Consider the following 27,233-nt stretch of genomic DNA (forward strand, 5'->3'; position numbering starts at 1 on the left):
GAAAGGTGCCACCTCCTGTCCGTATACTATTTCGAATGGGGCACGACCTGTGGCCGAATGTACGGCCCCGTTAAAAGCCATCTCAGCAAACGGAAGAAGGTCCGCCCAATTGTCCTGTCTATAATTGGTGTACATCCTCAAGAATTGGCACAGTGTCTGTTGGGTACGTTCGACCCCCCCGTTGGTCGCGGGTTGAAAAGCCGAGCTCAGATTCCTTTCCGCTCCTAACAGCTGTAAGAATTTTCCCCAAAATTTTGCAGTGAATTGGACTCCCCGGTCGCTAATTATTTTGTCGGGGCACCCATGTAGGCGATATACATGCTTCACATACAAATCAGCGAGCTTTTCAGCCGAGGGGAGTTTTGGCAGGGCCACAAAGTGTGCCTGTTTTGAGAATAGGTCCAATATTGTCCAAATGTATCTGTGGCCTCTGCTGGGGGGTAGTTCGCCTACAAAATCCATTGCCACGCATTCCCATGGCCTCATGGGCTCCACCACCTTCTGCAATAGCCCCTGGGGCTTCCCAGGTGGTGTCTTGCCCTCTGCACATAATTCACACTGCGTGACGTACCCCCTGGCGTCTTTCCTCATTCCGGGCCACCAGCATTGTTTGGCCAACAGTTTAATAGTCCTGGTGGGGCCTAGATGACCTGCACCCTTGTTATCGTGGCATTTCCTTAACATTTCTTGTCTTAAACATTCAGGAATATACAATTTCTTATTAACAAACACCAAATCCCCACACAGTTCTCCCTGTTCTTTGTTCGTTTGTAACCATTTGTCCATTCCATATGCTCGCTTCAACTCTTCCTCCCATATTTCTCCTCCCCCCGTGGAAATGGCAGTGCGTTTGTTTTCTTTGGCTGCTTGTGCTCGAGTCAGTACTGCCAGGCCCCATTGCTTATCTAGGAAAAGGCTCCCCTCAGATTCCTGAATTCCTCCCCCGTGCTGAGGCATCCGAGAGAGAGCGTCAGCGAGTATGTTGTGTTTCCCCTGGAAGAACTTGAGTCTGAAATCAAAACGGCTGAAATATTGGGCCCATCTAATCTGCTTCGCTGATAGTTTACGAGGGGATCTCAGATACTGTAAATTTCTATGATCAGTCCACACCTCAAACGGTGTTCCACTTCCTTCCAGAAAGTGTCTCCAGCACTCTAGTGCTTTCAGAATCGCTAAGGCTTCTCTCTCCCAAATCGGCCAGTTTTTTTCTGTCTCGCTAAACTTTTTCGACAGATAGCCACATGGCTTCAGGTTCCCCCCCCTCGTCTTTCTGCAGCAGAACTGCCCCATATGCCCGGTCTGACGCATCGCAATGTAGTACAAAGGCCTTAGACATATCAGGGTGCTGTAGGACAGGCTCCTCGGTAAAACGCTTTTTTAGGGCTTCGAAAGCTTCCTGGCATTCTATTGTCCAGGTCAGTTTGGCCCCTGGGGCCTTCACTTTGGCTGTTTCTCCCCTGCCTTTAGTCTTTAACAAATCCGTTAATGGCAAAGTGAGGCGCGCAAAGTCCTTGATAAATGTTCTATAGAAGTTTGCGAACCCCAGGAAGGATTGCAGCTGCTTCCGTGTTCTGGGGGCTTCCCACCCCCTTACGTCTTCCACCTTCGCAGGGTCCATCGCCACTCCCTGGGAGGAAATCCTATACCCCAGAAAGTCTATCTGGTCTCTATTGAACTCGCACTTGGCAAGCTTCGCATACAGCTTCGCTTCCCTCAACTTTTGTAGGACTTCCCTGACTAGTTCTACGTGTTGCTCCTTGGTCCGAGACATTATCAATATGTCATCTAAAAAAAATAAAGACTCCCTTGTACAATAATGGATGCAACACTTCGTTGATTAATTGCATGAACGCGGCCCCTCCCCCGCATAAACTGAATGGGAGCACACAATAATTGAATAATCCGAAGGCGCAGGAGAAGGCCGTCTTCCACCTGTCCTCTGGTTTGATCTGCAATTTATGGTAAGCCTCAATTAAATCCAATTTAGTGAATATCTGTCCCTCCGATAACTGGGCGATCAAGTCCTTCACTAAGGGTAGAGGGTATTTATTTACAGTACTGATTGCATTCAGGCCCCTGTAGTCAATGCAGAGCCTCAGCGTTTGGTCCTTTTTCCTCCTAAACAACACAGGTGCCCCTAAAGGGGAGTTCGAAGGTTCTATAAAACCTCTCGCTAGGTTTTTATCAATGTACTTTCTCAGTTCCTCCTTTTCCCTAGCCGACATCGGGTATATCTTTGCCTTGGGAAGCTCTGCTCCTGGGACTAGCTCTATTTTCACTTCAACTCTCCGCTTCGGTGGGAAATTGTCTGCTTCCTTCTCGTCAAACACGTCCACAAAATCCCGATACTCTGGGGGTAATTTATCTGCCAGTTCTGCTATTCTGATAGAGTCTTCCTCCCCCCTTTTCCCCGGCTCCCTCTCAACTTCCTGGCTCCCTTCTTCCAAACTCATCCCGAAAATCATGCTCTTATCCTCCCAGTTGATTTGCGGGTTGGCCTGCCCCAGCCACGGCATGCCTAGTATAACATTATAGCTGGCTATTTGTGATATCACAAATGACACCTTTCCTTCCCAACTCCCTATCTTACACTTTACATCTTCGGCACTGTACCTAGCTAACGATCCTGATGCTGTGGATCCGTCCAACTGCGAAAATGCTATTGGGGATTCTAGGTTCGTCCTTTCGCATCCTAATCCCTCGGCTAATTCAGGGGAAATGATGTTCCTGGAACATCCACAATCCACAAACGCTTTGCAGGTTGCTTGTTTGCTGCCATTTTCAAGCTGAATGGGGACCACTATCATAGCTTTGTCCTGACTTACCAACCCCCCCGAATGGTGCCTCATCGGTGTTTCTTCCTCGGCGCGTTTTCCTGCCACGGCTCTTGGTTTGGGCTGGCCTCCGCTTTCCCCTTTTCTCTGCCAGCACTCGGCAGCTCTGTGGCCCAACCGGCCGCACACAAAGCAGCCACTCCTGCTGGCGCTCACGTTCCCTGTCGGCTCCGCTCTCCTCCCGGCTGGGGCTGATCCCTCCTTCCGGCTCCCCTCTTTCATCTGCGGCCGTTGCTGTAGCGCTCCTCGGTGCCTCCTCGCCTGGGCCAGCGATGTCTCGACGCGCCCCGCCAGCTGAATCCATCCGCGCAGTGTGTCAGGCTCATCACGATGCACCGCCCAGGAGAGGATCTCCCGCCTGAGCCCCTCTTTGAAGAGTTCCATCTTTGTCACTGCAGACCATTCCGGCACCTTTTCGGCGAGGCATTGGAATTCCTCCGCATACTCAGATACCGACCTCTGCCCCTGGGAGACGGTCTTCAACTTCTCCCTCGCCCGGATCTGCTCCAATGGATCTCGGAAACGGGTCTCCAGGGCCCCCATAAAGCGTCGGACTGACCCCAGACATGGGTCGCGCCGCGCGTGCAGCTGAACGTACCAGCTAGCCGCTCCCCTCTTCAACACTGCGCCAATGGCCCGTATCCGGCTGGATTCCGTTCTAAAAGTGTGAGCATTGTCCTCCATATAGCCCCTCACCGTGGTAAGGAAAAAATCCAGTTCAGAGGACTCTCCCCCAAACTCGATCCTTAGTTCCTCTCGTCTCGGTAGGGGTCCCTGTGGTGGCAATCCCCAATTCTCCGCCCGTCGCAAGCCCCCTTGCGGACCAGTGGGCCCCGCTGCTGTTTCTCTTGGCCCTGTGCCACGCCCGGCATTCGCCAGGGGCACTAGGGTCTCAGCTGGGAGCGTAGCCGGGATTCTCGGAGGCTTTTCCCCTTCGTCGTCACTCTCCTCCACCCACGTCAGGCTTGTTTGGGTCTTGGGCCGGGCGCCGGGCTCCTTTCGCATTTCCCTTCCCTTCGGTGCTGGGAGGTCTGCAAAGCCCTGGCTGCTTCCCACGCTCACGTCCCACATTGAGCCAGCCCGAAGTTCCCTTCCTCTCTCTGGCTCCACCAAAAACGCCAGGCGCTCCATCGCCCTCGACATTACTGCCAGGGTGGTCTCCATCGCCGACATCCTCTCCTCCAGAAACACCATCCTTTGTGGGCCTGGGGAAGGTGAACCTTCCTCTCCTCCGGTGCTGTCTCCCCGCACCACTCCACGCCTCTGGGTTACCCTATTTGGCTGGGCATAAGCGGTGGATGACGCCAGGGCCGCCAGCTGGTGGAACTCAGCGTCCGGCTCGGGAGTGGCCCTTCCCGACCTTCCTCCTCCTGCGCCCAAGAGTTCTTCATCCTCCACTTGCATGTTACACCTCACCGCTACGGCGGGATGGTGTCTATATTCTTGGCTTAGTGTCAGCTCACCACAGCCGCTCCTGAATGAACACACGAGACTCTCTGTGATATCACCAGAAACTTTACTGCAGGAAACATAAACATCCGAAAAGCCAAGAATGGGAGACTCCGGCTAACCATCCTTTATATACCCTCCCCCTCATTTGAAAAGTCTCTTCCCGCTCAGTAAAACCCCGCGCAAATTCCCCGCCAAGTCCAGCAGCCGTTTCTTCTCCGAGTCCTGAGACGCAGGTGTCTTATCAATGTCAGTGACCCTGAAACTCAGAGCCACATACAGGCTCTAGTAGCAGGGTTCTGACACTGATGATTCTTTAGCTCAGATGTTCAGATGACTTCCTTCAAACAGTGTGTTTTGTGCTCATGTTTAAAATCGTAGGAGATAAGGAAAAACCCTGTAAAGGCCACAGGAAGCAAAAGGTAGACCAGCAATCTCTGGATGCCATCATCTTGTTCCAAGAACATGAGGAGCCACCTAAACAGTGCCTTCCAAACTCATCCATGCAAGGTGGTCCAGAAGAAAATTATGGGTGATGGCACTTAATGCCTCTGAGCTGTTCAGGAGAATCAGTTTAGAAACATGGTCACCCTAATGGATATACTCTAACAGACAACTATGCAGATAGTATGGTCACTATATTACTTAAGTCAATAACTGGCTTTCTTAGGGACATGATAAGTAGAAATTAACTTGAAAGCACAGAACACATATTTTCCATATTGACAAACTCCTTCGCAAATATTCATGTCAGATGAGAAGGTAATTGGAAGATGAATTATAGAACACAATGCACCAAAGTCAAATTTTGACACGTTTTCAATATTGCATAGATATATTTCATATATTTTCCCTTCTGTCTTTCAGGAAAAGACTCTTTCTTTCCTCTACATTTAGTTGAACTTCCTTCCCTACATTTTATTATTGGTGTATCCTAATACATATTTATACATTGCTTACACCAATAGGGGAATTTTAATTAGATGGGAATTTGGGCAGGCGCCTTTTCAGCATATGGTATTGACAAACAATGAAAATCCAGTGCAAAAATGTCAAAATCTCAAATAACTGAGAGTGCTTATCATCCTACCATTCTTGGAACTCAAGAGTGTTCCCTGTAGACAAATAAACTCTGCAATATTTGTAAACATTAAATTTGAAACAGATGTGGCTGAAAATCAGCAAAAGTCAGTCTTCCCACTCTTCTGCTAGTGGACTAAAGTTGTTCCAACAAAAATCAAGAGATGGACAAATCAGTCAGTTTCATTTTCTGCCACTTTCATTTTTTATTTAAGTCTCACATTCTTTTCACTGAATTTCTGAATAAATTTGTAAATTCCAGCAAGTTATGAAAAATGAGCCAAGTGAATGTCCCAATTCAGCATGTACAGGGACATCTGAAAAAGTACTGCACAATATATGACATTTTGCATACAGTAGTTAGTCAGAAAATAGCACATCTACATAGTAGTGAAGAGAAACAATGATGATTTTTTTAAAAAAAACATTTTAAATAAATAACATGTTTTATTAAAAAAAAACTGTGCCACCAACATTTCCAGGGTTCCTACATTCCCTAGGATATTGTAAGAGTTCATTACATGGAATGTCACACAGGCTTTCCACTCCTAAACCCAAGACTCACATTTTTCCACAATTATTCCTCTCAATTGCCATTCTGTGGCAGGTGAGTGGATGGAATTAGTGAAGCATCTGGCCTCTAAGGTGTTGGACTATGGTGTCATCCGTCTGTATCTGCTATTAAGTATGATTATTAAGTCAGATACTTCTCTGATCCTCCACATTCTTCACCAGTCACAGAATAGCCATTCAGGAACGTTGTCACAGCTAAACCATGAGTCTGAGGTAGGGTGAAGTACACCTGATAAAATTAAGATTCATAGAATTGGAAGAGACCAAAAGTGCCATCCATTCCAAACCCCTGCCATGCAGGAATCAAGGCACCCCTGACAGGTGGCCATCCAGTCTCTGCTTAAAAACCTCCAGAGAAGAAAACTCCACCATGACCTGAGGCAGCATATTTCATTGCTAAACAGCTTTTTCCACCAGGAATTTTTTCCTAATGTTTAGGTCTAATATTTTTTCCTGCAATTTGGTTCCATTGCTCCTAGTCCCTAGAGCAGAAAAAAGCTTGCCCCCTCTTCAGTGTGTAAGATATATTTGGAATAATTGTTCATTATTCCACACAAATCTTACCGATGCTACTCCTAGAAGACATCAAGAGCAGAACACAAATGGACTATTGGAATTTTCATCCCAGACAAACCTTTTGTCACGAGCTTTAACTGGATCTGGCATCCAGTCTAAGACTCTGAAACAGAGGACTGCATTTTCACAATTGGCTCCGAAAGTTTATGAAGTTTTCTGAACAAGCAATCCAATTGTTTGTGTTTGATATGAAACAAATGAAGAGGTAGAAGGGCGTGAAAGGTTGTATATTTCCTCTTGCGCATCCTTAGGTTGCTTGGTCCCCTCTCTTCACCACAGACCCTCACTGCTCCTCCCACTCCTAAAGCGTCTTCTGAAACACTGTGTGGAGTGAGATCCTCTATGGTGTAAATCAGGGTAGAAACAGTTTATAGTTGGGAGGTGAACAAAATGAGATCATTCTCCTCTCAAGATGAATTTGGCCACTGAAATGAAGATTGCCATCCCTCTCCAAATTTTGAAAATTATAGCACTTGAGCCTTCTGAAATACAGTAAAACTCCTATAACCACAAAATCCATATTCAGATTCACTAACACACATTTGGGGGGAAGGAATCTCTTGGTCCTCCAACACAACTCTATAGTATGCTAGATATTTTAATATAATGGGGTTTAGTCATATCTGTGGTTTCAGGTAACCATGGGCTGGCCGGGATCATATCCCCTCAAAATACACAGGGATCTTACCTAACAGTTTAGGCATTCAAAGAAAAATGGCAAGGAAAAGTAAGAAGGGAATATGAACACAGAAAATATACCGTATATACGCGAGTATAAGCCGACCTGAATATAAGCCGAGGCACCTAATTTTACCACAAAAAACTGTGATAACTTATTGACTCGAGTATAAGCCGAGGGTGGGAAATGCAGCAGCTATGGATAAATTTCAAAATAAAAATAGATACCAATAAAATTTCATTAATCCAGGTATCAGTAGGTTAAATGTTTTTGAATATTTACCGTATTTCAAAGAAAAACAATAAACTAGCTCTATAAGTGGAAAAGCAGAGGCAACAAAAACAATATGGTATCAACAATAATATAACAACAACAACAACAACAACAACAACAACTTCATTTGTATCAAACCCTGTTTTCCCATGGGGACTCAGGTCGGCTTCCAACATAGTAACAGGCAAACATTCAATGCTTATATAAACAATGCAGAGCTAGATATAGATCTATAATTATTGATACTAATTTCATATATGCATTTCCCCCTGAAACGTTTGCAAATCCTCCCTCTCTATGTATGTGTGCATTTCCCCTACAATATTTGAAAGCCATATTATATATAAAAACATGTGTGTGTGTGTGTGTGTGTGTGTGTGTGTGTGTGTGTATATATATATATATATATATATATATATATATATATATATTTGTGTGTTCATTCCCCCCCCCCCCCCGTAATATCTGCAAGCCCTATATATAGGTAGGTAAGAATATATTCATATCTATCCAGACATCTCTCTTTATATATATAATTATATCTATATAGAATTTGCAGATACTTGCAAACATATGAGGATAAATTCATATATAAAAATAATGTATATGTATGGCTACAGATACACAGGCACATGGATCTATATGTATAAAGGATTTGCAAAGACCTGCAAACATATGAGGGGAAAATTCATATATAAAATTAATGTATATAGATAGATACAAATATAAAGGTACATAGAGATTGCAAAAGCTTGCAAGGGGTTAATGCCTATATATCTGTAGGAGAGTTTAACAAATATTTCAGGGGAAATGCTTTCATAAGATTAATGAATATATATTTTTCTTCTTTCTGACTTGCAAGAGCATCTTTCTCTTTTCAAAACATTGCCTTGATTAAGAGCAAGGGAGGCTTTGCAAAAGAAAACACACTAATAAGGGTGAAGAGAGAAATAGATCACATATTGCAAGCAATAGCCTGCAGGCTCCGTTGCCGGCCTTGACCCGATTATAAACCAGGGGAGGCTTTTTCAGCTCATAAAAAGGGCTGAAAAACTCGGCTTATCTTCAAGTTTATACGGTAAGACTTCTAGGTGTGAACCTCTGCAGTGCTATAAGTTTGAGTATGGAAGGGAAAAACTGGGGAGCAGAATCCTTTTCCGAAAAAGCAATGCTCTCATTTTGGCCTCTGTAGCCAAACCCTGAGTGAAAATCACAAAGCCATCCAAAGGTTTTTGGACTGAAATTGAATATTCCTCATCATTATCTATGTTGAGTAGGCTGCTGAGGTTTGTGATATCACATCAGGAGAATGTGTAACGGCTAAAGTATGAAAAACTTACGTGCACAAGTACCTGACACTCAAGCAACAGGCTATTTGGATCTTTAAACCACAAAGGCATACAGGTACAAAATAACTTATCATTCAGTAAACATTTTTATTTCTGCCCAATTTAGTGGAATCGATTGTAGAATACTATATAATTTCATAATGCCTCAATATCTCAAAATACCTTCAAGAACTCTTTAAAAATAAATACTGTTAGGTTTAAACGGGACAAAACAGTATTTAAATTAACTGTTCATATCAAACCTTTGAAATGCACCTTTATCAATGAATAATGACTGGTATTTTTTTTTTAAAAAACCTACATTTAATGACACCAAGTAAGAAGTAAGATTTATAAGGTTTTATCTTTCTGAAGACCAGGCACTGACAAAAGAAATTCAGATAAAGAGTTGGCACAATAAAGCATACATCTGATTTGAACATTTTCAATAACTTATTTTCTAATAAAATAATTACTTATATTAGACATTAAAAACAACAGATTTTTCTAATTTAAAAATGCCCCTTTCCTGATTTTCTCCCAACACCTCACCCATGAATTTTGAAACTGTGATCAAATATTACTCCTTTTTAAAATGCAAACTGGAGTAATGGATGCATATATACCAGAGTATATATTTACCCATATATAATAATTCATATGAAAGATGTTACATATTTTAATCAAATCATTGTCTCTGAAGTTTGCCTAGTGAAAATACTTTTCAGTTGAGAACTGTGATCCTAAATGTGCATCTCATTGAATAGAATTGATAAGAAGTAGATATTTACTTTGGATAAAATGCTAGCTTTGCTGAAATTAAGATAACATTAATTCTTACTATATCATAGCTGCATTCTAAAATAGCATTGCATGATTACCAAATGTCATCAGAATTTCTGCTTCACAGATGAAACAATACATCTTCAAAATAATCTTTTGAGAAAGCCATATGTCACAAAATGTTTTTACTTATAATTAGTCTTCATGGGTCTTCCGTTTATTCTGGACTAAACGGGTAATGGAAAAAGTAGGTAAAACTTCAACTGGAATTCAGAAAAGGGATTTGACATTTGGTAAAAAAAGAGAGATAAATTACAACTGTGAAAAATTAATCAATTTTCATATGTATATATTCTTCCTGAATACTGTAACTGAACACCAAAGTGGCTTTCACCTGGAATATCATCTCTATACTTAATATTTTATTTAGCTGGTGTAATATCACAATTATTCATAAAAATATTTAGAAAAAGGCTGTCATATGCACAAGCAACAATCTTCAAAAAGAATTTCTCTTTAAAATTGAATTAAAAATCCAAGGCACTTAAGACAAGAATTCCCTCTCCAGTTCATATATTGATGGTCGATTAGCTTTATTCTTCATTCTACATAACGGCACGGTACAGTCACTGTTCTGACCTTCTACATCAATGTCAAGTAAAGTGGGCATATGGGATTTAGTTCTCTCTTCAGTGTCTGCTAATGAGTTTGTCTTTGAACTTCTATTGCCCTCTGAATTATCCATCTCAACAGGGCTTGACTTCATATTCTGTGAAACAGCCTGCCATGGATCCAATCTGCTTCTTAAAGAAGAAGGTCGAGGTCTTGGTATAATATTGACAGGTCCATGCTTTTCAGCATGAAAGTTTCTTTGCTGGAGGGATGGAGCATGAAGAATATCTGTAGTCCCATTAGAAATTCCATTGGCTATGTGAAGAAGAAACAAGAAGGAGAAATGTCAAATAACCTTAGATACTTTAACAAACAGCAGAAGGAGAGTGACTGTAATAAAGTGAACTTAAACTAGAGTGACATATGTGATTGACATTTGGGCATATCTAGAAGCAAGTAAGTTGTGAAGCAGAACTTCTGAGAAGCTGGGTGTGACCAATTAATTGGATTGCTAATGTCAGAATTTCATGGCTTGCACAGAAATAAAACCTTTCCGTGTCTTAGATCTCTGGATCTGTGCATCTATATTCATTTCTTCCACTGTTTTTGTACAGAAAAAATCATATGCATGTGGACACTGGAAAAAAGGCTTATATTAGATTGTACTATTTGCATTTCTAGGCCGCAATTCTTTTGTAGAATCTCAGAGAGAGATTCTTCACAGCACCAAGTATTTTATTAGCGGGAGTTGCAGAAAACTTCCCCATCTGGAATTGTCTGCAAGTAGCGTGCGAGTTTCTATCAATCACTGAGTTTTTGACTCTTTTCTTATTTATTTATTTACAGTATTTATATTCTGCCCTTCTCACCCCAAAGGGGACTCAGGGCAGATTACAATGAACATATATATGGCAAACATTAAATGCCGTCAGACAAACAATATACAGTATAGACACACACAGAGTCAATTTTAACATTTCCAGCTTCATGAGGGTATGCTCGATTCCGGCCACAGGGGGAGCTGTTGCTTCATCATCCACTTACCATTTTTGTGGTATGCATTCCTCACTTTTTGAGTATCATGGAGGATCCAGGTAAGTGACGCAGGCTGGTTAGTAATAGTGTGCAAGAAATCACTATGACCAAGAGATCATGAGTTCGAGGCCAGCTCGTGTCAGAGTGAGCACCCGACCATTAAAATAAAAAATAGCCCTGCTCGTTGATGACCTAAGCAATCCGAAAGATAGTTGCATCTATCAAGTAGGAAATTTAGGTACTACTATGTGGGGAGGCTAATTTAACTAATTTACAACTCCATAAAAATCATCCAGCAGCGTTTGGAATGAGGAAATTGGTAACACAGTGGATTATGAAGCAGCTGCTCCCCCTATGGCCGGAATCGAGCATACTCTCAGGAAGCTGGAAGCTGGAGAAGGTTAAATTGCCTCGGTGTCTGTCTCTGTCTCTATGTTCATATGGCATTGAATGTTTGACTTGTATGTGTACATTGTGATCCACCCTGAGTCCCCTTCAGGGTGAGAAGGGTGGAATATAAATACTATAAATAAATAAATAAAAATAAGGCAAAGCCACTAATAGAAATATTCACAGCCAGCTTCTTTCATTCCCAAAATTCATTAGTATATAAATACTTTCATTGATTTTTTTTGGAGATGTTACCTATATTACTTATACAGAGGTGTCGAACTTGTGGCCCTCCAGATGTTTGGACCTTCAGCTCCCAGAAGCTCTAACCAGCTTGTCCAAAGGCCAGGAATTCAGGGAGCTGAAGTCCAAAACAACTGGAGGGCCACAGGTTTGACACCACTGACATATAGGTACAATAAAACTTCATAATATGTTCACTATTACTTTTTTATCATAGCCATCATAAACACTTTGTTCTACTTACTTGTGGAGTGGCATGGATTTCCATCTGACATGGTTCGTCTGTGACTCCAAACTCTTGCTTTTGAGGAAACAACATTTTCTACACACACCGTTTCTTTTTTCAAAGGAAGACTTGGAGATGGCACATTAGAATCAGTGGCGGGGTCAGCTTTGACCACATGTTCTCTTTTGCTGTCAGGGCTTTCTGATAAGAAGCATTTACTGGGAATATCTCCATGCCTGGGTGGTGTGCTCACAATTGTATCTTCATTGTCAGAATGAAGAAGACATTTTGTGGAAACAGAAGGCATAGACAAAAGATTCACAGTATTTGCACACTGACATGGTGAAGTGATGTGTGGCTCCTCTTTTTTAGATTGCAATCTCACTGGGCTTGAACTCCTGCGAAACTTAGAAGCTCGTTGAAATAGTCCATCACGTTTTTTCTTTTCTTCCTTGGGCAATACTTCCTCTGAAACCTGCCCTTTATTCAACTCCCTAATATCAAACCCCAGAGCTATGGATGCTAGAAGGACGGTGCATCCATACAGCACAGAATCAGTTTTCTTTTTCTGTAATGTTCTACCCAGACTGTTTGTAGGAGTCATTTGTGGAGTGCTACTTGCAGAACTTGCTGAATTCCCTTCTTCAGTGCTCTCCTGTTCTGCACAATTTAGTCCCTGGTCATCCTTCCATAGAGGTAGATCAATGTAGGCCTGGTTTGGCAATTTCAACTGCTTTGGTCGCTTAATATCCAGACTGTCAGAGGAAAGCCTCTGCTCTGTAAAGACATAAATTTGTTCAGACATTTGTACTGAAATGCAAATCTTTAAAAAAATTACATGTATGACATTATCAACAAATTAGGGTCTATACCTCCTCAGCGCAGTTGTGATGTGGGATCAAATACAAAGGGTAAAAGATTCTACACATCATTTTTACTTGTCAAGAAAGTAGGAATCCCAATGAGGAAAAAAGACATTTTTCACATGGTTACCTGAATCTACAGTCTTTCTGCGCTGTTTCATGGTGAATTCATTTGGATTTGTGTTGCCAGGTTGAATATGAGAGGGGAGCCTTGCATCTTTAATTATTATCACATTAAGCAGAAGTTGAGAAGAAGTATCAGAGAGTTCTGTCTCTTGGAACTATTACACTTATACAAACCTACATTTTAGCTGCTGAAGTCCCTTCCCTCTACATGGCTATTGATCGGAGCAGAGCAGGTGCAGAGAAGCATCCAGCTAAGTTCTTGTGGTTGGATAGGCAGCACAGAAAGTGATGAATTGCTATGCATCGAGCTACAGAAACAGACCAGTATATAAGCAAGCTGTGTGTGTATAAGGGGGCTGTAGTAGCTGAAGGATGGTGGTGGTGGTGGTGGTGGGCTCAGGATAGAGACATAATGTATGCCGGGCGGCAGCCAGACTAATAAAAGGAGCGGCTTACCAGGAACGTACTACTCCCATGTTGAGTCTGCTCCACTGGCTGCCGATATGCTACCGAGCCCAATTCAAAATTCTGGTTTTGACCTACAAAGCCCAAAACGGTTCTGGCCCATCTTACCTGTCCGAACGTATCTCCCCCTATGAGCCTTCTAGAGCTCTTAGATCATCGGGGGAGGCCCTGCTCTCGGTCCCACCAGCCTCGCAGGTAAGGCTGGTGGGAACGAGGGGCAGGGCCTTCTCGGTGGTGGCTCCTCGGCTGTGGAACACCCTCCCCAGCAATATATGGCAGATACCAACTCTCCTAGGCTTCAGGAAAGCCTTAAAGACATGGTTGTGCACGCAAGCTTTTAATGAATGAGAACATGGACTTTACATGACCTGTATGAAGACTTATTGAGGATTCTGGATGAATGGATTCCAATCTTGAACATGCTTAAAATTTTATATAATGTGATTTTATTTTATAATGGTATCTGTTTTATATGAATTGTTTTGTAGATTGTTTTATATGAATTGTTGTTTTTACATTTTTTTAGGCATTGCATTTTGCCTATTTATTGTAAGCCGCTTTGAGTCCCCTCGGGGAGAAAGGTGGGGTAAAAGTGATGTAAATAAATAAATAAAATTTGATCCAAAGAATTGTTTTGGACAGCAGTATGGACAATTTCAGCCCACAGACTTAATCTTCTACACTCCATTTCAAATTAAAAAGACCTACCTAGATTTGGATTTTCTAAAAGTTATAAATTGGACTGAAGCTCCTAAATTACTTCAGATTGCACAGCCAATAGGAGTTCAACTCTCACTTCCTTTTCTCCCACCTTCACTCTTAACTATGAGTAATTTGTAAGTCAGATGTTTGTAACCTGGGGACTGCCTGTACCTTGTTAAATATGAAACTGGGTCAGGTGTGACAAAGCCATTAGCAACCTGAAAGTCAAAACTGAAATGCACACACGATACCTGTTCTTGCCAACATTTTAGATTTATGGTGCTCATATTTAGGAAGCTAAACATTTACCTATTTGTTCAGATCCTCTGACATAAGGTCAAAATTCTAAGAACTTTGAAACCTATGGATTAATACTAGCTGTTAACTTCCACTAGCTCCAGAAAAATAAAAGTAGTATTCAGTTATATACACACTCACCTTGGTCCAAAAACAAAGAAGCTAATGGGTCACCTTTCTGATTCTTCATCAAAAGCGTTGACCAAGGACTGCTGCCATCTGAGAGTGGTCTTATTCTGAAAAGAGACATGAAGGAAATCAGGACCTTTATATAAACAGCATAATCAGGGGCATAAAAAGAATGCCACAGTCTAACCCACCCACTCTGCACAACAGAACTTATTTTAGCAACTACAATAGTACTGAGTTAGCTGGCAACATCTGGCCATGTTATGGCATGATAAGCTCCCACATGATGTACCCCTTAAATGATGCAATGTGCCTCTGATCCTGTCTCACTTCTTAATCTTTGAAAAAGGTTGGCCATGATATACAAAGTTGGAAAGCACCCTCCTCCCTGACAAACCCTCACTCAACACAAAAGGAGATAATGAGAAGGCAAATTTCTCATAAATTCTGACATCCATGCCATATTGTCCTAGTTTTTGAAAACTGCAAAGGTGAGTTCAGGGTCATAGGATGTGTGTAGTCCCTTGGCTAGCTCAGGTAAAGCTGTGCTATCAAGGCAAAGCAGAGACCCACTGCATTTTGACTCCCTAAAATCTTCTCTCTAATCTTACATATTTTACATGGTTTGGTCAGGGTGGTTATTAAATGTATGGAGACTGAACAAAAAAGTTGAAATGTAGTTTTTAATTTTATGAGATCTGCTTTGCTGTTCAGTTAAAACGTATACTTCACATAATATATCCATTTTAACACAAAAATCCAAATCTATCAAAATTATGCTCAGGTTCACAAAAATTATGATTTGCCAAGTCATTAAACTATTCATTTTAGGCATGGATAAACCTATACGTTTCCCTCTTTCCTTCATTAAAATTTCTTTCTGCCCCCAAAATTAAGAGATTTGCAAATTTGGGTAAATTCTTATCCAGAACCAACTAATTTTTTTCACCCATCCAAACCAGCTAAATTCAATTGGCACAGCTGACCTTAGGATAGAGAGGAACATGCTGTTCTTGCCTATAAAAAACTGTTAATGTTGCTGAGTTTCTCAGAAAAAAATGGCAATCCTAACAATGATTGTAGACAGGCACATAGCAATTCAAAGTCAGATTTGTAAGAGCTATGCACTCAAAAGGGATCTGTAGTTTTTATAAAGACCAGAAGGTGAGAGAAGAAGGCTGAAAGGAAAAAAGTTGACTAGAGCAGATCCAATAAGAAATGCATGCCATAGACAGAAGGCAGGAAACAAAACTAAGATAATGACAGTTGCTCTTAAAAAAAACATTATGTCTACCATCTTTCAGAGGGTAAATCAGCCCACATGTAGGAAACAGAGAACTTTGTGATTTAAAAAAAAATCTCAGTCAATATTTGGGCACCTTTACAATCTCCTAATTGTTAACTGAATCAATTCTTCCTAGAATTTGATGAGAACTTTTATGGATTTTGCTGTCTTTTTTTCTGTTAATTCTTTTGTCCATCTGTTTTGGTTGTGAACTCTTTTAGGATTTTTAAACTGAAAATGGGTATACATATATTGGAAATGGATATGTATTTTGGGTTGTTGTATGTATTCCGGGCTGTATGGCCATGTTCCAGAAGTATTCTCTCCTGATCCCGGCCATGAAAGCCTTTGACAACATGATATGTATTTTGTCTGATATATTCCATGTCACATAGCAACCATACCTCTCTTTACAATCTGAGCGCTCTTTCGCCTGCACTGAGTTTGGCCCCCACGTACAACCTTTCTTTTTAAAGCTTCGCTTCACGTCTTCAAATTCTTCTTGATGACAAGCTGTGCTCCTTCCCCAGGTTCTGTTGCTCTCATCTGAGGTCACTACAGAACAACGGAAGAACTCAATAACAATTCTAAGCAGCATGTCATAAGCAGTTTTGCGGTTCATTACTGGAAATGCAAAAATTCTAGCCATCACATTATGCTTCTGTGAAAGAGAATATTTTCCCAGGTGACTGATGGATAGGAAGATCAATCAAATGATTTTAAAAAATGATTTAATCCACCAAAACAGAAAATAAAGAGATTAAACCAATCAGTGAAAAGTTACTGATTTCTATTCATGCTTTTAATTTTTCTTCCTAATTAGATTTATGCAAGGAAAGATGTAGATGCTGAAAACTTATACTGATATACCAGTAAAGTGGCACAAAAAGGGGGTTTTTTTGTCGGATTTTCTCATAGGGGAATTATGCCTTGACATGTAATTAATGTTATGTGCTGTCGTCCATAAGGAAGCATCTGCAATGTATATCCAGTGTTCAGCCTCTAAGAAATTGATATAACCAACACCTTGTATGACTTAAGGTGATCTTGCCTTTTTTCTTAATTCCACTGGGAGGTTCATATTCACTTGTTATATCTACTTCTTGATGGTACACATATATACTGTTTCGTTGCCCATTAGCTGTATTGGAGTCAGTATTGGAAATCACTGAAGAAACAATTAGAGAACATAGATGAAAAGATGTACATCAGCTTGATATTATGACAATACCAGCGCAATAAAAGCATCCTTAACCGTGTAAAAGGACCTTAAATGCATCTTAGGAATAGAAAGCAATATGGCAATAGCTACCTCCCAGTTGTGTTCCTCAGCAACTGACATTCAAAAACAGATACAGTGTTCCCTCACTACTTCGCGGTTCGCTTATTGCTGTTTTTCAATAAATTCTAAAAGAATATTATAAATAATAAAAAATTACAATTTACAGCCTAAGGAAGGGAGGAAGGAGAAGCTGATGGGAGAGAAAAGGAGCCCAAGCAGCAACAGGAGGAGAAGGAGGCGATTTATCAACACACGATTGGTTGATAAAGACTTAAAATAGTGTATAACTACTAAAATAATGTATAAATATATAGCGTCCCTACTTCGCAGATTTTCACTTATTGCGGGTGGTCCTGGAACCTAACCCCCACAATAAGTGAGGGGACACTGTATGTTCATATATAACCATCAAGACTAGTAATCATAACACCTTGCCTGCTTAAAGTAGCTATTAAAGTTGTTAGTAACTATTCAAGCCACTTCAGCTTCTTTGACAAAATTATATATGTTTATACCCGCTTGGCTATCATTAATTAATAAAGACCTATATAATTCCTGTTGCAGATAACATGGACTTTTAATAAATAAATCCCCCAAACAATTAATATATATTGTCTTAAGACATTTTAGGGAAGTGAGCTAGAATGTAAAATCACATCCAGCGTTTTTACAAAGATGGCAGATTATAATTAGTATCCATTTTTACAAATACCATATTTACTCGAGTATAATGAACCATCAAATGTAATGTGTATCTCAATTTTGAAGCTGCACAGTAGCACAATTTCCAACTGGTCGTCATTCATGAAGCCTTCAAAAATGAGGGAGAAGTTTCGAATGCCTCATGAATTATTTATTTACAACATTTTTACCCCGCCTTTCTAAGCCGAGGGGACTCAAGGCGGGTGGGACTCATGAAGGAGGCCATTTGGGAAACACATGGGACTGAGCCTTGGGGGGGGGGGGAGAGATGGGTGAGACCCCACTGCTATGGGGCAGGAATGGCTGGGTGATCAGCTGGTACTCCTCATTCTCCAGGCACCACAGAGCCCCAAGACTGCTGTTACCGCCAGCCTCTTTGCATACCTTCTCCACCTCCTTGTCTGGCCTCCAAAGTTCCAGATCCCTCTGGGCGTTTTCACACAGGTGGGTTTATGTGTGTGATTCTAATGTGCCATCAAATGTAATGTGCACCTCAATTTTGGCAATTTAATTTAGCCAGAAAAGGAGAGTATTAAACTAAATTAAATATGATAATAATGAATATTTTATATGAAATTATAGCTAATGGATGGAAACATCCTGAGGAAGTGATGGAGAAGGCTGTGAGATCTGGCATTAAATTAAAAGTGCTGGCAGTCATACATATTATTAGATGGCAGCCATTCACTGTTGCTGTTGTATGTCTTCAAGTTGTTATCAGCTCGTGATAACTCTGGGTTTTCTTGGACAGATTTGTTCAAGGGATATGGAGGTGATATCTTTGTCTTGCTCTGAGGTTGGGAGAAATTTGTTTTCATGCCTATAACACTTTTATTTTTGTTAAACAACTGATATCTCAAGATTACTTAAGTCTCATCACAAATATTTGAACATTTTGATATGGCATCCTTGATATTTTACACTTTGGAAATGAAGATTCATGATTCTTTATTGGAAAAGAAGGAAAGAAAAATACACTGTGCTAGAAAATTATTGCCCTTTTAAAAGATTTCTTTTGAATATTATCTTTTCTGTCATGTTGTGGTATATTTCTGTCATTTCATAATGGTACTGTATATACTCGAGTATAAGCCTAGTTTTTCAGCCCTTTTTTTAAGACTGAAAAAGCCCCCCTCGGCTTATACTCGGGTGAGGGTCCTGGTTGGCTTATATTTGGGTCAGCTTATACTCGAGAATATATGGTAAATTTATTATTTTTCTCTATTATTGTTGCTACCATTACATTTATTTTACTTTATTTTTTATTATTAATAATACATTTATTATTTCATTCTGATCTTATTATTATTATTATTATTGCATTTATTATTTTACTCTATTTATTATTAAAAGGATACATAAGCACATTTACATTGAAGAAGATGAGAATAATGATTTGATTAGAGTTGGACAGTCTTATCTTAAATTTGAGCTTTATGTAAATATTCAAAAACATTTAACCTACTGATGCCTCAATTAATGTAATTTTATTGGTATCTATTTTTATTTCTGAAATTTACCACCCTCGGCTTATACTGGAATCAATGTTTTCCCAGTTTTTTTGTGGTAAAATCAGGTGCCTCAGCTTAAATTCGGGTCGGCTTATACTCGAGTATATACTGTATTTTCTGTTGCTACTAGAAGTGAACTAATAAAATTATATTTTTAAAAAGCATGTCTAATTGTCTTTTGAAGTTTAACATATTTGGCGTTATCACTACACCTTATGATTCATGAGAATCGTTACAATAAAATAGCAACACCTAATTTGAAAAATGATCAACAAGTAAATAATGAGCCTTTTCAATATTTTCGTAAAAGCCAAAATGACAGATCCATTGATCATATCATCATCGTTACAGAAGAAGAATCTTCACAAAGGCAAAAATAAATTACTGTCTAAATTTTGGGTTGCAGTGAATATACTCATGTTATTTTTTCATATGCCACTACATTTCTGCCCAAACAAGGAAATGAGGGAAATGTACTAGTTGAGTAAGAAAGCTGTTTCAGCTTTATCCAAGTAAGTACACAAGTATTAATGTCAGCAAGAGTCTCTCCTTCAATGTTATCTATAAAATGTGAAAGAACAGAAGAAAATGGGAACAAAGGATTAAGAAAATGGTGTTTAACAAGAAGAAAATATTCTTTTGTTTACAAGACATTCAGGTTGAAAGACTGACAGACAATAGTCCTTTTCAGTTCTGGGAAACAGGAGTGATAATTTATTATTCTCAAACAGAAGATACTGAATAATTAACCAGCACTAGGAGCTGAATGCAGTGGGAAAATATTTGGAAATAAACTAAATGTAACGATCTCTTATCTCTATCTCTCATTCTGTCTCCTGAACATTTTGTTCTATTTAACACTGCCCACACGTTTCTCATTCTTTTCCATACCACTTTCTGAAATCATTTTTTCAATTAAAAAATGAAATAAAAAGTTATTTAATCTGTACAGGCAGCTAAGCAACAGATCATATGGGTGTGTGTATGTGTATATACCAGGCATGAACAAACTTCGGCCCTCCAGGTGTTTTGGACTTCAACACTTACAATTCCTAACAGCCAACAGGGCCAAAACACCGGGAAGGCCAAAGTTTGCCCATGTCACCTGCCAAAAAATGGTGACCTCTGAATAGGACTTTCTTAGACGAGAAATATTCAGAAGGAGTTTTGCCAGTTCCGTTCTCTGAAATATAGCCAAGAACACATTGCAATATAGAGCTGTGTCTAGTCTAAGTCTCTAGTCTAAGTTTCTATATTTGTGGACACTCTACATGCGCAGATTCAGTACTTTGATTCCAGTTGACAAAGTGTTTATATGAGCCAGTACTGAACAATATTAGTTGTTCTGCTAGCACTTACACGGCTGCTACAGTAAAATCAACCTACAAATGGAATACTATTCTTGCACTCTTTTCTTGACAGCAGGACTTGGGAAATAACCCTTGGTTCTCATAATTCCTAAGTTATCCCAAGAGTTTGCATATAAATGAATAACAACTATCTCTGTGTGTATATAGGCAATCCCTGAGTTAGAAACATCTGACTTACAAATGACTCATATGTAGTTAAGAACGAGGCTGAAACAACAGGAAGTGAGAGAAGAAGGGAAATTCATCCCTGGAAGAGTTATCATGGAGAGAACGTATCTTAACTGAATCTCTCTCACCAAACCTTGTTTCCACAAGACAATTTTTTTATAATCCAGTTATCATAGGTACAGGAAGTGAGGTGAAATATTCTGAGCAGAGGCTATCCGAAGCTAAAACATGATGTATTTTTGGTTGGAGTTACACTTTAAAATGTACCTGTTCTGACTTACAAATTCAACTTTAGAACAAACCTACAGAACCTATCTTGTTTGTAACTGGAGGATTGCCTTATATGTAACTCCAGTCAGTTCTCACAGCAGTCCCATAATTTTCATAGGGTCTTCTTAGGCAAAAAAAAAACCCTTAGAGGTGGTTTTGCCTGTTTCTTCCTTTTAAGTATTAACCGACCCTGTTTAGCTTCCGAGATCGGACATGGTCTGGTGCCTTTAGGATACTTAGACATTTACTGCTGCTGTGTGCCTTCAGGTTGTTTCTGACTTACGAGTTTCTTAAAGTAAAACTATTACAGGGTTTTCTTGGTAAAAAAAATTTCAGAGGAGATTTGACTTTTATCTCCTTTTTAGGCATACTTTAAGATGCTTCAGACAAAACTGCTCCTTTTTCTAAACTCTTTGTATACCTACCCAGCTCCATTGGCTCATAGTCTTTATTTAAGTGGAGTGGACATGTTGAGATAGAAAATATTTTTACTAGTGTTAATATTGGAAGAATAGTGAAGGAGAGCTATAGAAACACAACCTCCAATGTTGGCTTGCAGCAGCTTGAAATAAGCAATGCAATAAAGTTTGTTCAGATTACATTTCTACTGTAGTTGGTCCTACTCTAGTCATCTGAGACTGCCTATAATAAGCAAGGTACATAACCACAGCCCCCAGAATCCATTATTGTGCGAATAACAAAACCATAAGAAGAGAGGAAAGAAGATAAACCTCAACAGAGATTTCAGTGTATTCAAAAAAGCATAGATCTCTAGTCTCTAAGTCTGAACATCAGAAAAGAAATCACAACAAAAGTAGTAGTGAAAGAAAAAGTCATCCCGGGAAGCTTTTTAGAACAAACCTTCAGATGGTCTCGATAAAGGTCAACATGTTTTTGTTTACTTATGCAAGGCATAACTTGACCTGGTTGTTTTCGCTCACATGTATACACTGTTAGATCTGCATAAATGTTTGCTGAAATGCGTTGAAGTATTATTTTTGTGGGGTATGAATCTGTCCCTACATCCTGGGCTGGCAAGGAAATGCAGCAAACCATTATAGAAATAAATAATTTTCTAATGTCTATATCAACAAATCCTGTACTAGCCACATATATCCATGCCATGAACACACTAGTACTGATAGAACCCATTTTGCCCACATTTTCATTTGAAGACACGTGATTATGTTAGGCCTTATATACAATAAAGACAAGGAATAACTTGTTTTGTTTTGTTTTTTAGATTAGTCCCTCTTAAAAACCAAAGGAGTGCTGATTCTTGCCCTGTTATTAACCCTGCTTTGCTTACTTACTTTGGTTTTCCTGAGTTAAGCTGTAATAAATCAAGGCTTATTCAGCCTCTTAAATTATCAGAGAGATCACTAATATACCTTTTGCTCACAAAATAATGTGATTTACCTGGACCGACCTCTTAAGACATACCTGGACATTTCCTTAAATAGTGGTTAAGGGACCAAAATCAGACAAAACATTATTTTGGAGCAATTCTTCTATTTCATGTAAATTCCATCTCCTAGCAAGGTCCATACGAACCAGTTCAGAGAATCATGTCAAACTGTGGTCTGAATTGATAAACCACAGTTTTGAAGAAGCTGACAATCTAGAACCATAATGCACAATCAATAGCAAGTCTACAAATCCAATGAATTAAAATGTGTCATGTTGTCTGAATAGACCAACAGAGTTATGACCACAGTTCTACTATTAGAGGCCATGGCTCTTGGAAGGAGAAAGTGGAAAATGAAGGAGGAATAATACATTAGTGTAATGCTTAAATCAAATCTTGGACACAGTTAAAGGTTTGTGTGTATTACGCATGATTAACCAAGCTCTTAAAACTGCAAATTTGTACAATAATTCTGAAATGTATTGGAATTATACACATTTTTATTTCTTTTTCCTTTTGCCACTTTATTCAATTGCCCTGAAAGTATGTTTTTCTTTACCTTCACCAATGTTAACAGCATTCCACAGCACAATCTCATGCACCTTTACTTAAAAGTGACATTGTGCTCAATGGGTAAATAAGTACAGGACTACAGCTTTAGTCAAATCAAATTGAGCTGCAAGAATAACAGATTAAGACCATTTTAAACTAAAAGAAATACAAAAAAATGCTTTAGACTTACACTGTATAGCTCGAAGACGGGGAATTATTGGAGGACTACTTGGTGGACTAGAACTGTTACTGTTCAAACTTCTTCGCTTATCAAGATTTGGGGAAGCTTGCACTGTTATCTTATGTTGAAAATCTATTACAAATAAAGAATAAGTTATGTTCCAGTGTTTCTTTCTAAAAATATATAATTCAGGACTATCACAGCAACGTTGAATATAGATATGCAAAGTTTTGAGACTTGCTTTAGATGTAGCAGAAGCACAGAATTAAGAATCTGTTTTAGCTCCAACTCTAGGTAAGGTAAAGGTTTTCCCCTGACATTAAGTCCAGTCGTGACCGACTCTGGGGGTTGGTGCTCATCTCCATTTCTAAGCCGAAGAGCTGGCGTTGTCCATAAAAACTTCCAAGGTCATGTGGCTGGCATGACTGCATGGAGCGCCATTACCTTCCCGCTGGAGCGGTACCTATTGATCTACTCACATTTGCATGTTTTTTGAACTGCTAGGTTGGCAGGAGCTGGGGCTAACAGCAGGCGCTCATTCTGCTCCCGGGATTTGAACCTGGGACCTTTCGGTCTGCAAGTTCAGCAGCTCAGCGTTTTAACACACTGCACCACTACCAGGGGCGCCAACTCCAACTCTACTCTGCCTTTACTAAATGTAATAAATTCTAGACATGTTTACTTGGGAATATAGCCAAAAGGGACTTATCCCCACCAGGTGGGCTTTGGAATATTATTTGCCTCATCTTAACTTTATCATTCCAGAGAAAGAGTCATCTGTAAATCCAAACATATTACAGGCACACATCCGTTAACAAGGCCTCTGATGAAGACATTCCTTTTCATGAAGTTTTTTTCATGGAAGATCAGAAATCTCCTTCATTAACTGAGTTACAGATGTATCTCCACACCCAGACACCAGGAAACATTGCACAACTCTGTCTTTAATAGTCATGTACATGGCTCTTAGAAAATGACTGCAGTTCACTTTCAGGTCAGTCTTCACAGATTGTTTGGCTTTATAACCCATGTAAAAGAACCAAGTACAAAAGGTGAAAAGGTTATTAGAAAGGTGCAGATGCAAAGATGGATGAGGAAAGAATAAATACCATGACTTAATATGATACCATCAAATGGAAGGTTAAGGGCATGGCCATACAAACAAAACCGGGAAGTAATTTTAATTTTTAGACTGCACTCCTATTGATTGGCATAACCTCACTAGTCTAGGAATGGTGCAAGAGCTAAGGTAAAATGGAAGCAAATTGAAACAGTCTGTTAATTAATGAGGTGTGCCTATGTGCTGTCCTTTTAAACACACTTGAGCCATCAATAATAGACACTTTGAAGAGAACACAAGGATAATGTGTGATCAATAGGGCAAGAGTGGTACCCACAGCCTCATATTTCAAGTCAATCTTCCTGACTATAATTGCTTCTGGTAGTTTAATTTGTGTTTAATATGTCTGAACATACAATCTAAGCATATATAAGAATTTTGGCCTTCAGGTCTCCATAAAAAGTTTGCATTTCTTACACATGATTTATATGAGTAAGATGATATTATTAGATTAATATTTAATAGTAATCTCTGAGTCTTCCAACTAGAAAATTTGACTATTCAAGTTCATTAGCAATCCTAAATAAATTTGCCTGAGAAACAAAGGAAGGAAAGGAGACAAACCTGAAGGCAGACTAATTCTGTGTCCATCCTTAAGTTTTAATCGGCTTTTTTTAAACTTCCCCTTTCTTTTCTTCACATTGGGCTTATCTTGATTTAACTGGAATATCAAAATATTTAGTTCTCGCTCCAACACATCAATTTCTCGTTCTGCTAGCTGCTGCTCGCGTCTTTTCAGCAATTCTTCCTGAGACTTCTGATGAAGAGCAGCTCTTGTTAACTCTTCTTCTCGTGACCTCAGCTCCTAAAAACGGTTATTGAAGTACGTGTTAAGACATAAATTAGTGCCTTATGATAAAAATATGCTGAATTTTTGTGGAGAGAAAACCTTCTGAGTCTATAAATAATATGCCCACTCTGAACCAACACACATACACAGGAGGAGCCCAAACAACCTATACTCTACACTGGACAAACAGAATAGTGTCTACGCATAATAATAAAGGGACACAAGTCTGAAATTACCGTAACAATAGCAAAATCCAAAAATCAGTTGCAGAATATGTCAACCCATATTTCATACAGGGCAGGATTTAAAGATTGCATTCCTTGAACAAGGAATTTACAAAGGAAGACTAGAAACATCTTGAGCTGCATTTATAACTTCCAATACAAATACAAACAAAAACAGTGACTTCCTGTCATGCTACGTATATTAATACAAGAGTCCTTACTACTATAAAGGAATTGCAGTGTAACGGCATCAATTGCCACTTGTAAGCCGCCCTGAGTCCCCTCGGGTGAAAAGGGCTGGGTATAAATAATTGAAATAAATAAAATAAATAAATTGCTTACATAAAGTTTTGAATCTAAGAAAACTGATTTTTGGTAAGCAGATTAATTGCTTTTACACTTCAACTTTAACTGATCACCGTAAAAATCGGAAACGACGGTATCATTGTGCCCAGCTCTTTGAAAATTTAGGGCAAGGGACACAACATTCTTCTAGTTTCTATTAGATTGTATCACACTCCAAAAACTGTGCAAGTATACTTTATATCTTATGGCTGAATATCATTCTGTAATGTATCTAAAAAAGTAGATTTACATCAACCAAAACTCATGGAAACATTAAAAGGTTTGTTTTAAAGATGCTGCTACATTCCGTTTCCTTACTCCTTTTTATGCCACAAGATATTAACATGTCTACTCTTTGAAAAATAACAAAATAACCACATAAGTACAATTATTTCTCTTTACAGCAACAGAAAAAAGTGAAAATAGTTTAAATGCAGTCTGAGGAACCAATTTTTTTTAAATCCCTACCATATAAACAAAAGACTTCTACAAAATTATCCATCTTCATTTTCTCTTTAAAACTATTACATAAAAAAAGATTATCAGTATGTTAGGCTATGTTAAAATAGCATGTTAGAAATATAATATGGATTTAGACATTCAAAATTAATGCTTAACAAATAAAATAACTGCTTTTAGAGGAGATCTCATTAGAATCAATTAGACTAAAACATTTAAATGTATTATGCAGTTTTAGCAGGGTAGAAGACAAGACACATAATCTCAATAATTCTCATAGTATATTTGACTGGATACAGAATATACAAGGACAATGAATTTATTATTCTCATACTCTAAAGTATTGGCTATTCTTGTTTGTTTAACACTAAATAAGAGATGATAAACAAGTAATTCAAATGCCCAATTATGATCCTGGTGCATTTTAAAAATATGTCATAAACTCTGTTCTTTCTTTGGAATTTACTCACTTTTTCCTTGGTCCGCAGCTCATCAAATATCTGTTGGATTTCCAGTTTCCAGTCTTCTTGCATGGAATGAAAAGATTCCTGAGGCATCTCAGTCATAACAGCCCCTTCAATGGCAGTAAGCTGTTCAAGAATCAAGGTGAACGAAGGTCGAATATGAGGATCCTGTGCCCAGCAGTCTAAAATTCATCAGTTGCATTAGTCAGAAGAATAGAGGAATATTTGATTCTAATCCTATTTATTTATTTATTTACTCTATATCCCACCTTTCTCTACCCACAGGGCAGCTTACATAGAGAAAATTATTCAATGCCTTAAAACACATACAATTCCAAAAAAATTGAAATTAAATTGGATTAAAATTAAAACATATTAAACATTTCAAAACATTACATTCCATATTAAAATCACACCATCCATAGTCATAGCCCAAGCC

The 27,233-nt window shown here is 39.2% G+C and overlaps 1 protein-coding gene across 2 annotated transcripts in view; it reads right to left on the reverse strand.

Moving 5' to 3' along the window:
* Window positions 1-5,540: 5,540 nt before the first annotated feature.
* Window positions 5,541-27,233, reverse strand: part of map3k21 (mitogen-activated protein kinase kinase kinase 21) — a 50,114-nt gene continuing 28,421 nt past the window's right edge. Inside the window, exons 4-11 of one of the 2 annotated variants that reach the window (XM_008124206.3) lie at window positions 26,801-26,976; window positions 25,077-25,317; window positions 23,402-23,524; window positions 17,000-17,116; window positions 16,353-16,503; window positions 14,676-14,770; window positions 12,100-12,858; window positions 5,541-10,502 (exon numbers count right to left, since the gene is read on the reverse strand). In XM_008124206.3, the coding sequence (XP_008122413.2) occupies window positions 10,120-10,502; window positions 12,100-12,858; window positions 14,676-14,770; window positions 16,353-16,503; window positions 17,000-17,116; window positions 23,402-23,524; window positions 25,077-25,317; window positions 26,801-26,976 (2,045 nt within the window). In that variant the 3' untranslated portion in view covers window positions 5,541-10,119. The remainder of the gene's footprint in view (window positions 10,503-12,099; window positions 12,859-14,675; window positions 14,771-16,352; window positions 16,504-16,999; window positions 17,117-23,401; window positions 23,525-25,076; window positions 25,318-26,800; window positions 26,977-27,233) is intronic. The other variant, XM_008124210.3, reaches the window with a different exon arrangement.

Source organism: Anolis carolinensis, chromosome 1, assembly GCF_035594765.1.
Source record: "Anolis carolinensis isolate JA03-04 chromosome 1, rAnoCar3.1.pri, whole genome shotgun sequence".
Taxonomy (NCBI): domain Eukaryota; kingdom Metazoa; phylum Chordata; class Lepidosauria; order Squamata; family Dactyloidae; genus Anolis; species Anolis carolinensis.